The sequence below is a fragment of the Sciurus vulgaris genome (assembly GCF_902686455.1).
Source record: "Sciurus vulgaris genome assembly, chromosome: 6".
NCBI lineage: Eukaryota > Metazoa > Chordata > Mammalia > Rodentia > Sciuridae > Sciurus > Sciurus vulgaris.
Genome location: NC_136466.1, coordinates 4,363,265 through 4,377,391, shown reverse-complemented (window position 1 = coordinate 4,377,391; position 14,127 = coordinate 4,363,265). Strand labels below are relative to the sequence as shown.

General features: G+C 43.2%; 1 protein-coding gene across 1 annotated transcript; it reads right to left on the bottom strand.

Annotated features, from left to right (window-relative positions):
* Positions 1-12,758: 12,758 nt before the first annotated feature.
* On the bottom strand, positions 12,759-13,659 carry LOC306663486 (olfactory receptor 14A16-like; the record flags this gene model as incomplete). Its single annotated transcript, XM_079143805.1, has 2 exons — positions 12,759-13,268; positions 13,363-13,659. The coding sequence occupies 2 exons, from the start codon at positions 13,657-13,659 to the stop codon at positions 12,759-12,761; spliced, it is 807 nt and encodes a 268-aa protein (XP_078999931.1).
* Positions 13,660-14,127: the final 468 nt, after the last annotated feature.

Below are 14,127 nucleotides of genomic sequence, written 5' to 3'. Positions count from 1 at the left end.
ACTGAGTTTGCAGTAAGCAGAAGCTGAAAGTAACTTGTGTGACTATCAATGGTGCAAGAGTTCAATAACTTAGGATCCAATAAAATATCACATATTTGTTAAAAAGTTTCATGCTTAAGAGAACTGAAAATGAAAAGTTTTACACATTTGTGTACAATGAATCAAAATTCAGTCTGTAAAACTAAAAATTAAAAAAAAAAGAGAACTGAAGTCTAACATCTATTTTTAGGAAATACATGTTGAAATGAAGTTTTTGTTTTCTTACAAATATGTTATACAAAATAGAGTTCAACACCTTTGTATATATACTACATGCATGTGTGTGTTTGTACACATGCATAACAGGTAATTCCAGACATCCCTCTGTGAACTACTTCTGCACAGAGGGAGGTGTGTTGGTCCATGCAGACGCACACACACCTGTTTATACTCTCTCCCATCTATTCGCTATTTAGGGTCAGCTGAACAAAATCTTGCAATAAATACTAATTGAATTAATTGCGAATTAGTTCTAAGTTAAATACAATTTATTTGCGTGGCTTGATGATTTATGTAGACTTTGATAATTGTACGTAAACACTTAGATACGGGGGTTTGCTCCTGAGTTAGCACAACGACCAGTCAGGCAGCTTCGTGGGTGCAGCCTACTTCCTCCTGCAGAAGCATGTTTGCATTAGGAAGGATCCGGGAAAGGTGGACTCCCCTCCTGTGCTCTTGTCGCTCACACCAAAGGGCCCTGCCTCTTAGACTGGTGAGGAATGAAAGCCTGTCAAGCCCAGCGAAGCCAGTTGGATTACCTGATACTTGAGTAAACTCGCTTTCTTCCAGGCGCAGGGGTCTTGCCTCCCGACGATCTCCACAGGTCCTGTGCACTCTTCCTCCTCGCAACTGCCTTGGCTTCTCTCCCAAGGCATCCTCTGCTGTGCATATGTAAATCTTTATGTTCATTTTATAACCAATAGCGAAGATCTGTAGACAGGACTGCATTCATTCATCTTGTCACTTACCTTTGATGTCACCCACAATGTGCACCTTGACATTTTGTAAGTCATGGGTCATTTTTGCATCAATTATACTTTTAGAATCATATCATTAGATTTGTAGACAAGAAAGATAATTTAATTTTAGCAAGTTCTTCCAAGTATCTCTTACATGCCTCTATAAAGCCCAAACCATTTCAACGGGACTTCAGAAAATAGAACAGATGGCATGTTCCATAAGTGGCATGACTCAGGGTCAATTTGAATTTTATTCAAATGCTCATTCCATCAATAACTCTCTAAATCACTTTGCAGTAAATTCTTAATCTTTCAATGCCTTAATTCTCTTAAACATAAACTTGAGAAATTTTACTCCTTGAAGGATTTTTTCATAGATTGCACAAACGAGCATTTTCCTGTACATTGCTTGGGTTAACATATAACATATAAACAATTGTGTAATCAGTTTGTATTCTTATTATCATTATAATAAAAAACACGTAAACAAAAATGTCTTTGTTTAAAAACAATCTCAAAATACACATACATACATCTAGAGGATTGAATACTTGCATATTGCTGTGTGTGTGTGTATAATATGTAGTGTAGTAGTTAATTTTTATCCTTGGGTTTGAGGCTATAACCTGACCAGTGTTGGTTGGATTTGATTGGCAGGTGTTCATCCTCTTCTAGATCAACAGCCGTGGGCCCCGAGTGGAAGCAGGTAAAATTCCATTAAATGTTGCAACCTCAAACTTACATGCATGGCTTGCTTACTTATTCTCAGGATAGTTGTGGCTTTGAGTTTGTCTTGTTCTGCTCTCGAATCCTTGCTCTGGGACTTCATCTTGTCTCCTTGCCAAGGTTCCTGCTAACACGGAACCTTGGGGAGCAGGCCTGGGGACCCACACTGAAGAACTATTACAATCCTCACTCTCAAGATTGTGCTGAGGAGGTTTTGTGAGGACAGAGCTCACTGCAGAGCGAAGGGGCAGCTGAGTCGGCTGGAAAGGGAGGGCAGAGCCCAGGGCACTAAGGTGAGCCTGACTTGATGAGAACATAAGGCTTCTTCCAGGCCCTCTGCACAATTCAAGTTAAATCCTAGTAAGGCAGCTGGAAAGCTAAATTCACCACATTCAGTGAAGAACCCCAGGGATCTACAAAGAGGTCAAACTTCAACTGAAACTTTGCTGGGCAACAGGCTCAGAGAGCAGAGCTGCTGAAGGCACCTCTGGTGCTCTGGGGCCGGGGGCTGTCACAGTATCTCCAGGTGCCTTAGTTCTCACGTGATGACACACTCTCCTTACCGCCTTTGACAGGTCAGGCTACCAAACCCTGGAGAGAATAAGACCTCTGTCCCCAGGAGCACAACCAGCAACGTCACCATGCTCAGTCTGTTTTTGGCTGAATATCACCAGAAAACATAGGTTATTGAATCAAAACAATACTTGAAATGGTGGAGTGACAAAGAGCACAGAATGTACCCTGGATTCTAAATCTAGAGCTGCGTCTCCGCTGCTCCTGTGCCCACAGCTGGCGAGCCATCGTGCAGCGTGCCTGGAAGCTCTGTTCCACGGTGGGCTGGTAGACTTCCGTCCCAGCAGGGAGCCAACCACCACATGGGCACTGTCTCATTCCATCCTCATGAGGACTATGAGACAAATGCCGCCATCGTTCTTGTCTTACAGAAAGTCGTCTTTAATCCAGGAAGCTGCATTTTCTGATGATATCCAGCCAAAGAAAGACTGTAAGCATTGTCACAGTCTTGGGTAATGTCTGATCAGATCTTCCCACCTAATTTCCACAGAGGCAAAGGACAGGACTGGGCTCACTGGGAAAATCTAGCAGTGCTGACAATCGTGGGTCTCAAGGCTTCGGTACCAGACACTTTATGTCTGTATTTCCCATCACCATACACGTCATGGTCCCAGTAGGTTACACTCCAGGCTTGATCCCGTGTTCCTCTGTTGTGCTCTCTTCAGGTAGTGGCATTTCAGTGAGCACAGGGAAGGTTTGGCAACGTGGTATAACAGTCCAGGAAACAACCTGAAACACAAGAGCACACAGCAATGCCTGCATTGCAGACCGGGGCTCAGGGCTTGGGTTGAAACCAATGTGGGGCCAGTGTGGGGCCAAAGGAAAAGGCAGGCAGAGAGCTCTGTGTTTATGGAGGCCTTGCACTGTCTGAAGACCCTGTGCAACTCACCAACTCTAGGGTGTCTTTGTTGGGGCTGCTGTGAGCCCAACAGACTATTACCTAACGATTGTCCAATAAAGGTTGGCTGTTCTTTCAGAATCAGGTTTCTGAGCTTTTATTTCCTACATCAATCTTTGACAGCATAACCACAGCACTTTTGAAGCTGGGACCTGGGGCTCCACACGTGTCAAGTCTGCAGATGTGTCAAAACTCACATTCAGAGCATCATATGGTGTTACGAACTTTCCTTCCTTCCATGAGATTCTGCAGCATCAACTTCCAGGAGCAGGAAAGGCCTCTGCAGAGACAGGAGCCCTCTTGGCACTGGGGGAGGTGGCCGGGCCAGGCCTCTCCTACCTGGGGTCCAGGTGTCGTCTGCATCAGCTGATGCCGTCTAATGAGAGAGGTGAGGGTTGTAACTCATGGTGCACTTGAGGCTGAGCTGGCTCTAACTCTGCTCCTCCTGGAGGACTGCTCTCCCCCCCACTCCTGGAGGGCCCCTGAGACTGGCTCTTCCTACTGCAGAGCTGAGGGCCTGTGGTTGTGGAAGCCATACTGCCCACATGCAAGCAGTTGTGTCCAGCTCTGCCCTTCCTGAGAGGCCTGGGGCCGCCCCTGGGCACTGGGGTGCAGGGAGAGGCTTGGTCCTTTCCTCGGTGCACCGCTGGACCCCTGCTGGTTGCTCAGGTCAAGACACTGAGAAAAGAGCAGGACTTTTCCTGGATCCCAGAGAGTACCTGCACAGTTGGGTTAGATTTTTCAGAAAAAAAAAAAAAAAAACAGAACATCATACAGGTTTAACATTATTGTAATTTAATGAAACTCCAGGCAGCTGGAAAGTCATAAGTTGCTAATGAATTCTAAAAGTAAAAGGCTCTGACACGTTCTCATTGAGAGAATCATTAAGTTATTGAATGGTTCATTGAATCTGTCATGTGAATTTCATTTACCAAGAAAGAGTTCATGGGGAGATCCAAGATGGCGGACTAGAGGGAGACTGCGTTCCTTGTTGCTCCGTAACTCCGGTTTCAAGCAGAGGATATCTGTTTCTTGGTGAGGCAGTTTTTGCTGCTTATCGATCCCCTGCTGTTTACCCCATTTGTCTACTGTGATCACCTGCAATCTGACAGCATATCGATGCCTTTTTTGAGTGCAGATTGCTCACTGTCAGGCACCTATCATCTGCCATTTGCCTGCCTCTTGTCTGTCCATCGCCTGCCTTTTACCTACCCATCACCCACCACCCGAGGTTCACCTCCCGATCATCCGACAGCTGCCAGCAGATTGACCGCAGACCGCCAGTGGAGCACCAGCTGCCTGCTGTTGCCTGGAAGTTCTCTGTCACAGTACCTGTAGGTTTGGTTACACGTGGCTGCCGCCATTTTGAGACAACAGCCAGGCCCCGTAGGACCCCTGGCCAGACTGACTGAGTCCCGTCTCCAGGATCCCTCAGCCCGACCCATCACTCCCGGGGCCCTCACATCAACTGACTGCTCCCTGCTGCCAGGACCCCCAGACCAACTGACTGCGTCCTATCACCAGGACCCCAGACAGACTGATTGCACCCCGCCTCCAGGATCCTGCAACCACACCAAACACACCGGACCTCCAGGACCCCTGCTGGACCAACCGCATCCCACCTCCAGGACCTCCAGCCAACCACGTCCACGCCCCGAGCTGTAGCTCCCCACTTGCCAACACATTTGGAAGCCAGAACAGCCATCGTGGATAATCCTGGAAGCAGTAGCTCCCATCTTTAGGTGGGGCAAATCCCATCCTGAGATGCCTCCTGGAGGCTTGAAGCTCATTGTCAGGTACCTCTCATGCATCAGGCTACTGAAGACTGGGAGCTTTCATTACTATATGACTGTTATAGTGTAAATTTTCTTTCTTCTCCTTATTGAACAATTTTAAGTTTTTATTTCTTTATTTTTTTTTTTTTTTGGCTCTCTTTTCCTTTTGTTTACCTGTTCCCTCAGAGTCTCTTTCTCCCTTTTTGCATGCTAACATCCAGTTTCTTTTGATTACACTCTCACCCTTTCTATTATCTAGAACTTCTGTATATTCTTTTCTTATCCCATTAACAGCTACATCCTACATCCCTCTGCATCCTCTTTGTCCTCCACTAGAAACTGCAGAACTTATTGCAAATCTGTTTATTATACTGAAGATAATATTTGAACTCATTCTGTTTATTATGACAATTTTGTTATTGTCCTCATAGGGACTATTTGATCTAGGATTGCATAGTGTCTGATTTGGGCACTGCTAATATTGATCTCCCCTTAAAGAAAGGGTTTTGGAAACATATAGGGCCACTACAAGCCTATAGGGGGAAATCTGCAATACCCCAGATCTGCACTGCTAGAGGGGAAGATACATGAACAACATGAAAAAACAAGGGAAGAATATGATCCAAACAAATCTAGATTCTATATTAATAGAATCCAATGAGAGTATGTTAGAAGAAATGTCAGAAAAGGACTTCAGATTATACATGATTAAGATGATTTGTGAAGCAAAGGATGAGATAAGAGAGCAAATGCAGGCAATGAATGATAATACCAATAAGCTGAAAGAGCACTTGCAGGAAGCAAAAGATCATTTCAAAAAAGAGATAGAGATTCTCAAGAAAAACCAAACGGAAATCCTTGAAATGAAGGAGACAATAAACCAAATAAAAAACTCAATGGAAAGCATCACCAACAGACTAGACCACTTGGAAGACAGAACCTCAGACAATGAAGACAAAATATTTAATCTTGAAAATAAAGTCGCCCAAACAGAGAAGATGGTAAGAAATCATGAACAGAATCTCCAAGAACTATGGAACATCATGAAAAGACCAAATTTAAGAATTATTGGGATTGAGGAAGGCACAGAGATACAAACCAAAGGAATGAACATCCTATTCAATGAAATAATATCAGAAAATTTCCCAAACCTGAAGAGTGAAATGGAAAATCAAATACAAGAGGCTTACAGAACACCAAATGAGACAAAGCATTATAGTTTGAATCTATCCCAGTGGTTGATTCTTGCTTTTATTTCTTGTGCTATGGGAGTCCTGTTAAGGAAGTCTGATCCTAAGCCAACAAGTTGAAGGTTTGGACCTACTTTTTCTTCTATAAGATGCAGGGTCTCTGTTCTGATTCCAAGGTCCTTGATCGATTTTGAGTTGAGTTTTGTGCAGGGTAAGAGATAAGGATTTAGTTTCATGCTGTTGCATATGGATTTCCAGTTTTCCCAGCACCATTTGTTGAAGAGGCTATCTTTTCTCCATTGCATATTTTTGGCACCTTTGACTAGTATGAGAAAATGGTATTTATTTGGGTCTGTGTCCATGTCCTCTATTCTGTACCATTGATCTACCTGTCTATTTTGGTACCAATACCATGCTGTTTTTGTTACTATTGCTTAGTAATAGAATTGAAGATCTGATATTGCGATACCCCCTGCTTCGCTCTTTCTACTGAGGATTGCTTTAGCTATTCTGGGTTTCTTATTCTTCCAGATGAATTTCATAATTGCTTGCTCTATTTCTGTAAGGTATGTCATTGGGATTTTAATTGGAATTGCATTGAATCTGTATAGCACTTTTGGTAGTATGGCCATTTTGACAATATTAATTCTGCCTATCCAAGAACATGGGAGATCTTTCCATCTTCTAAGGTTTTCTTTAATTTCTTTCTTTAGTGTTCTGTAGTTCTCATTGTAGAGATCTTTCACCTTTTTTGTGAGATTGATTCTCAAGTATTTTATTTTTTTCGATGCTATTGTGAATGGGGTAGTTTTCCTAATTTCTCTTTCTGAAGATTCATCACTTATGTATAAAAATGCATTGGATTTATGAGCATTGATCTTGTAACCTGCTACTTTACTGAATTCACTTATGAGTTCTAAGAGATTTCTGGTGAAATTTCCAGGTTCCTCTAAATACATAATCATGTCATCAGCGAACAGGGATAGTTTGAGTTCCTCTTTTCCATTTCGTATCCCTTTAATTTCTTTGGTTTGTCTAATTGCTCTGGCTAGAGTATCAAGAATGATACTGAATAGAAGTGGTGAAAGAGGGCATCCCTGCCTTGTTCCAGTTTTTAGGGGGAATGCTTTCAGTTTTTCACCATTTAGAATGATATTGGCCATGGGCTTAGCATCGATGGCCTTTACAATGTTAAGGAATGTTCCCACTACCCCAATTTTCTCTAGTGTTTTGAGCATGAAGGGATGCTGTATTTTATCAAATGCTTTTTCTGCATCTATGGAAATAATCATGTGATTTTTAACTTTTAGTCTGTTGATATGGTGAATGACATTTATTGATTTCTGGATGTTGAACCAACCTTGCATCCCTGGGATAAAACCCACTTGGTCGTGGTGCACTAATTTTTTATTATATTTTTGTATGCGATTTGCTTAAATTTTGTTGAGAATTTTTGCATCAATGTTCATTAAGGATATTGGTCTGAAATTTCCTTTCCTTGATGCGTCTCTGTCTTGTTTAGGTATCAGGGTGATATTGGCTTCATAGAATGAGTTTGGGTGGGTTCATTCCTCTTCTATTTTATGGAATACTTTGAGAAGTATTGGAATGAGCTCTTCTTTAAAGGTTTTGTAGAACTCGACTGAGAACCCATCTGGTCTCATGCTTTTCTTTGTTGGTAGGCTTCTGATCACCTCTTCTATTTCATTGCTTGAAATTGATTTATTTAAGTTGTGTATGTCCTCCTCGTTCAGTTTAGGTATTTCATATGTCTCTAGAAACTTGTTGATGTCTTCGAGGTTTTCTGTTTTGTTGGAGTATAGATTTTCAAAATAGCTTCTAATTATGTTTTGTATTTCACTCGTGTCTGTTGTGATATTTCCTTGTTCAATCTGAATTTTAGTAATTTGAGTTTTCTCCCTCTTTCTCTTTGTTAGTGTGGCTAAGGGTCTATCAATTTTGTTTATTTTTTCAAAGAACCAACTATTTATTTTGTTAATTTTTCCAATTGTTTCTTTTGTTTCAATTTCGTTGATTTCGGCTCTGATTTTAATTATCTCCTGTCTTCTACTACTTTTGGTGTTGGTCTGCTCTTCTTTTTCTAGGGCTTTGAGCTGTATTGTTAAGTCGTTTATTTGTTGATTTCTACTTATTTTGTTGAATGAGCCCCATGAAATAAATCTTCCTCTAAGTACTACTTTCATAGTGTCCCAGAGATTTTGATATGATGTGTCTTTGTTCTCATTTACCTCTAACAATTTTTTTATTTCCCTCCTGATGTCTTCTGTTTTCCATTAATCATATAGTAGTGTATTATTTAATCTCCAGGTATTGGAGAAGTTTCTGTTTTTATTCTGTCATTTATTTCTTATTTCAATCCATTATGATCTGATAGAGTACAAGGTAGTATCTCTATCTTCTTGTATTTGCTAACAGTAGCTTTGTGGCATAAGACATGTTCCATTTTAGAGAAGGATCCATGTGCTGCTGAGAAGGTATATTCTTTCTTTGTTGGATGGTATATTCTATATAAGTCAGTTAAGTCTAAATTGTTGATTGTGTTATTGAGATCTGTGGTTTCTTTATTCAATTTTTGTTTGGATGATCTATCCAGCGGTGAGAGAGGTGTGTTAAAATCGCCTAGTATTATTGTGTTGTGGTCTATTTGATTTCTGGAATTGAGAAGGATTTGTTTGACGTACATGGATGAGCCAATGTTCGGGGCATAGATGTTTATGATTGTTATGTCTTGCTGATTTATGCTTCCCTGAAGCAGTATGTAATGTCCTTCTTTATCCCTTCTGACTAGTTTTGGCTTGAAGTCCACTTTATCTGAAATGAGGATGGATACTCCAGCTGTTTTGCTGTGTCCGTGTGCATGGATGTTTTTTCCCAGGCTTTCACCTTTAGTCTATGGGTATCTCTTTCTATGAGATGAGTCTCTTGCAGGCAGCAAATTGTTGGACTTTTCTTTTTAATCCATTCTGCCAGTCTATGTCTTTTGATTGATGAGTTCAGGCCATTTACATTCAGGGTTATTATTGTGATATGATTTGTATTCCCAGTCATTTGACTCATTTTTGTTTTTTGACATGATTTTGTTTCCCTTTTATTTGGCTATTCCTTTAGGCCAGTTCCTCCCATTGCTGATTTGCATCAATGTTTTTCATCTCTTCCTCATGGAATATTTTGCTGAGAATGTTCTGCAATGCTGGCTTTCTTTTTGTAAATTCCTTTAGCTTTTGTTTATCATGGAAGGATTTTATTTCACCGTCAAATTTGAAGGTAAGTTTTGCTGGGTATAAGGTTCTTGGTTGGCATCCATTTTCTTTCAGGGCTTGGTAAATGTTGTTCCAGGCCCTTCTAGATTTTAGGGTCTGGATTGAAAAATCTGCTGATACTCTTATTGGTTTCCCCCTGAATGTAATTTGATTCTCTCGCAGCCTTTAAAATTATGTCTTTATTTTGTATGTTAGGTATTTTCATTATAATGTGCCTTGGTGTGGGTCTGTTGTAATTTTGTATATTTGGAGTCCTATAAGCCTCTTGTACTTGGTTTTCCATTTCATTCTTCAGATTTGGGAAATTTTCTGATATTATTTCATTGAATTTATTGTTCATTCCTTTGGTTTGTTTCTCTAAGCCTTCCTCAATCCCATTAATTCTTAAATTTGGCCTTTTCATGATATTCCATAATTCTTGTAGATTCTGTTCATGATTTCTTACCATCTTTTCTGTTTGTTCAACTTTGTCTTCAAGATTAAATATTTTGTCTTCAATATCTGAGGTTCTGTCTTCCAGGTGTTCTATCCTATTGGTTATGCTTTCTATGGAGTTTTTAACTTGGTTTATTGTTTCCTTCATTTCAAGGATTTCTATTTGGTTTTTTTCAATATCTCTAACTCTTTATTGAAATGATCCTTTGCTTCCCGTATTTGCTCCTTTAACTATTGATTGGTGCGATCATTTAATGACTGCATTTGCTCTTTCATCTCCTCGTTTGCTTCCCTGATTGTTTTAATTATGTACATTCTGAACTCCCTTTCTGACATTTCTTCTGCTGTGCTGTCATTGGGTTTTATTGATATAGTATCTAGGTTTGTTTGAGACATTTTCTTCCCTTGTTTTCTCATGTTGGTCAGATGTCAGTGGGACTCTGTGATATTTCAGAATTCTTCTATTGGCTTATATTGTCCCTGTAGATTTCCAGTGTATCACCTTCCTGCCTTCAGTAGCCTGAAATCTTGGAGTAGCTTGATAAGGCAGTACTTCCAAGGAAAGCTGTCCCTAGTCCTCTACTGGGTCCAGGACTTGGAGCTGGCTCTGTGTGGAAAGGCTCTCACTGGGGGGTCTGCTCCGAGAAGCTAGCCTGGAAAAGTGCTTCCCGCTGGAGGGGGCTGGGCTGTGGGCTGCTTGGGGAAGTCCCTGGCTGCCCTGTGCTGGTCCCTGAAGCAACCTGTGGGCAGGAACTCACTGCCCTGGTTTAGGGACTTGATGCTTGGTTCTGTGCAGAAAGGCTCTCACTGGGGGGCCTGCTTCGAGATGCTGGAGAATTTGGCCCTGTGGGAGTAGCCCACCGCGGGAGTGTGCAGGGCTGCCTGGGGAGGACTCTAGCTGCTCTGCCTTACTCTAATAAGCCACCCGAATCCAGGCCTGCTGCTCAGGCAGCGCTTCACCACTTCACCAGGTGGGGGAGACTCACCCCGAGGCTCTATTTAATCCGAGTCTCTCAATGCCTCCCCTTCTTGAATCCTGGGTTCTGGAGCGACTGAAGATGCTGTCACCCTCTAGTCCGCCATCTTGGATCGCCCCGTGGAAAAAGCTTGTGGCCGGGGGGCCGGGGGGCAGGTCCACCTGGAGAGGTCTCTGGCTGCCTTGTCCTGGTCCCAGAGGCTGCTTGCGGGCCGGAGGTCACCACTGGCTTGGGGACTTGTGGCTGGCTCTGTGTGGAAAGGCTCTCACTGGGCGGTCTGCTCCAAGAAGCTACCCTGGAAAGGCGCTTCCCACCAGAGGGGGCCGGGCTGCGGGCTGCTTGGGGAAATCCGTGGCTGCTCTGTCCTGGTCCCTGAAGCAACCTGTGGGCAGGAACTTGCCGCCGTGGTTCAGGGAACTGAAGCTTGGTTCTGTGCAGAAAGGCTCTCACTGGGTGGCCTGCTCCGAGATGCTGGAGAATTTGGCCCTAGTAATAAGAGAAATGCAAATCAAAACTACACTAAAATTCCATCTCACCCCAATTAGAATGGTGATTATCAAGAATACAAGCAACAATAGGTGTTGGAGAGGATGTGGGGAAAAAGGTACACTCATACATTGCTGGTGGGGTTGCAAATTAGTGCAGCCACTCTGGAAAGCAGTATGGAGATTCCTCAGAAAGTTTGGAATGGCCCCACCATTTGACCCAGCTATCCCACTCCTTGGCCTATACCCAAAGGACTTAAAATCAGCATACTACAGAGATACAGCCACATCAATGTTCATAGCTGCTCAATTCACTATAGCCAGATTGTGGAACCAACCTAGATGCCCTTCAATTGATGAATGGATAAAGAAACTGTAGTATATATATATAATGGAATATTACTCAGCTATAAAGAATAATAAAATTATGGCATTTGCAGGCAAATGGATGAAATTGGAGAATATCATGTTAAGTGAGATAAGCCATTCTCAAAAATCCAAAAGAGGAATGATTTCACTGATAAGCGGATGATGACACTTAATGGGGGGTGGGAGGGGTACAAGAATGGAGGAAGGAGGGACTGTATAGAGGGAAAAGAGAGGTGGGAGGGGTGGGGGGAAGGAAAAAAAATAACAGAATGAATCAAACATCATTACTCTATGTAAATATATGAATATGCAAATGTATGCTGTTACTCCATGTACCAACTGAAACAACATGTATCCCATTTGTTTACAATAAAAATAAATTAAAAAAAAAGAAAAAAAAGCAATTATTTATGCAACCTAAAGTGAAATAATTACCAAAGTTTTTATCTTTTCATATTTTATAGAGCACAAAAATGTTAAAATGATACAATCATAGGGATAAATGCAAATATTGCTGCAGGGGTAGGAGAACTGCCTATTTGTGGAAAAAAATTTGTTTCAGTAGTGTGTGTCCATATGCCCTCTCCAGTGATATCTACGAATATACTTTTGATAGAGAAGTAAACATTTTATTGACTGTGGTGACAATTTTGAAGATCTAGATAATAAAAATAATTCACAAGGGTCAACCAATGCACACTCAGGAAGAACTTGTTACAGAGTAAAAACAGCAGCTGGACAGAATCAATATTGTCCAGCAACATGAAGGAGGTCCAGAACTTCCATACCCATCCGCCAGGGTCCTTTTGGTCACCTAGGACATGCTTCCTCTTCACAGCACGAACCACAGCACTTGGGATTCCGTAGTCTCATTTGAGGATGGATTTTTTTTAACTCTCCAGTTGACTATCCAAAACCAAGACGTGTCTCTCAATTCAACAAACAGAAATCAAGAGAGTCGACCACCAATGTGCACATTTTCTCTGGCAATGCTCCCAAACTAGAACATGTCAGGACCACACACAGCTTTGTTAATAACTTGTACTTTATTTCACTCCAGTTTGACCAAAAGATCAGCACCTGCAGGAACCTGGGTTCCTGGCAAGAGCCTGGGGCAACAACAGGCCAGCTTGGCGCAGCCCTGCGTGTGCACAAACATGGAGAGGGATTTGCTGTACTCTTGGAGGAACGTGAGGACCTGCTGCCTTGTCAGCAGCTTTCCGGTGACCAGCTTCTGTAAACCCACCTTCGTGGGCTTGTCCCTTAGGCTGTAGATGATGGGGTTGAGGGTCAGGGGCAGCACAACATAGAAAGCAGAGAGCACCAGGTCGTGGATAAGCAGGAGCCTAGGAGGGGCTTCAGGTAAGCAGCGAAGGCAGCGGAGAGGAAAAGCCCAACCCCTGCCAGGCAGGGGAGGTGGGTGGAGCAGGCTTTGGCCGCCCTGCTGTGAATGGGTCTGCCTGACAGTGGAAAAGATGAAGACGCAGGAGGTGACGATGCAGGCAAAGCAGCAAGTGTCCAGGACAGCACTGGAGATGAGCACAACTTCTGCTGTCATGTGCTGGTAGCAAGAGACGGCCAATAGCCAGGGAATGTCACAGAAGAGCTGTTGGATGTGTCGGTTTCCACAGCAGGAAAAGGGAAAAGGTGCTCACAGTGTGCATGGCAGACAGGAAGCCACTGCTGAGCCAGGACAGAGTGGCCATCTGCACACAGGGGCCCCTGCTCGTGATGGCTTCATAGAGAGGGGATGGCAGATGGTGGCCTAGCAGTCCATGGACATCCCTGGCTGAGCTCTGCAACTGCAGAGAAAGGCACCAGAAGACCTGGGCCCCACAGCCGAGGGACGAGATGGAGCGGCAGCGGGTGACGGAGTTGGCCACAGCTTTGGGCACCACAGCAGAAATGAGGCAGATCTCAAAGAGGGACAGTTTCCTTAGGAAGAAGCACATGGGCGTGTGGAGGCCTGGGTCCAGAGGTGATGGTGATGGTGAGGCCAGTCCCCATGAGGGCAGCCAGGTGGGCTGCAGGGGGAGCCCCAGCTTGCAGGACCTGAGGGCCCCACGGGCCAGGGAATCCCAAGAGGAGGGAGCCTGTGACCCTGGAGCAGTTGTGCATTCTCGATGAATATTCTGTATCAAAAAGGACAGGTGTGATTCAAATGCCAGATTTACCAAATATTGGTATTGAATGCTCACTGAACAATATGTGTCTGCCGTGTCACGGGGAGGCAGCAATAGCGTTAAAAAACATCTTCTCCAACAACAAACTGGTCATGTGCTCCACTCCCTTTTATTGTGTGTTCGAGTTTTCTTTCCGATATCTAAGTCTGGTAAAGCTATGCGGCATACACACATGGTGCTCCTGGGAGCAGAGCACAAAGCCACCTGTGCCTCACAGAGGGATCTTCTTTTATGGTG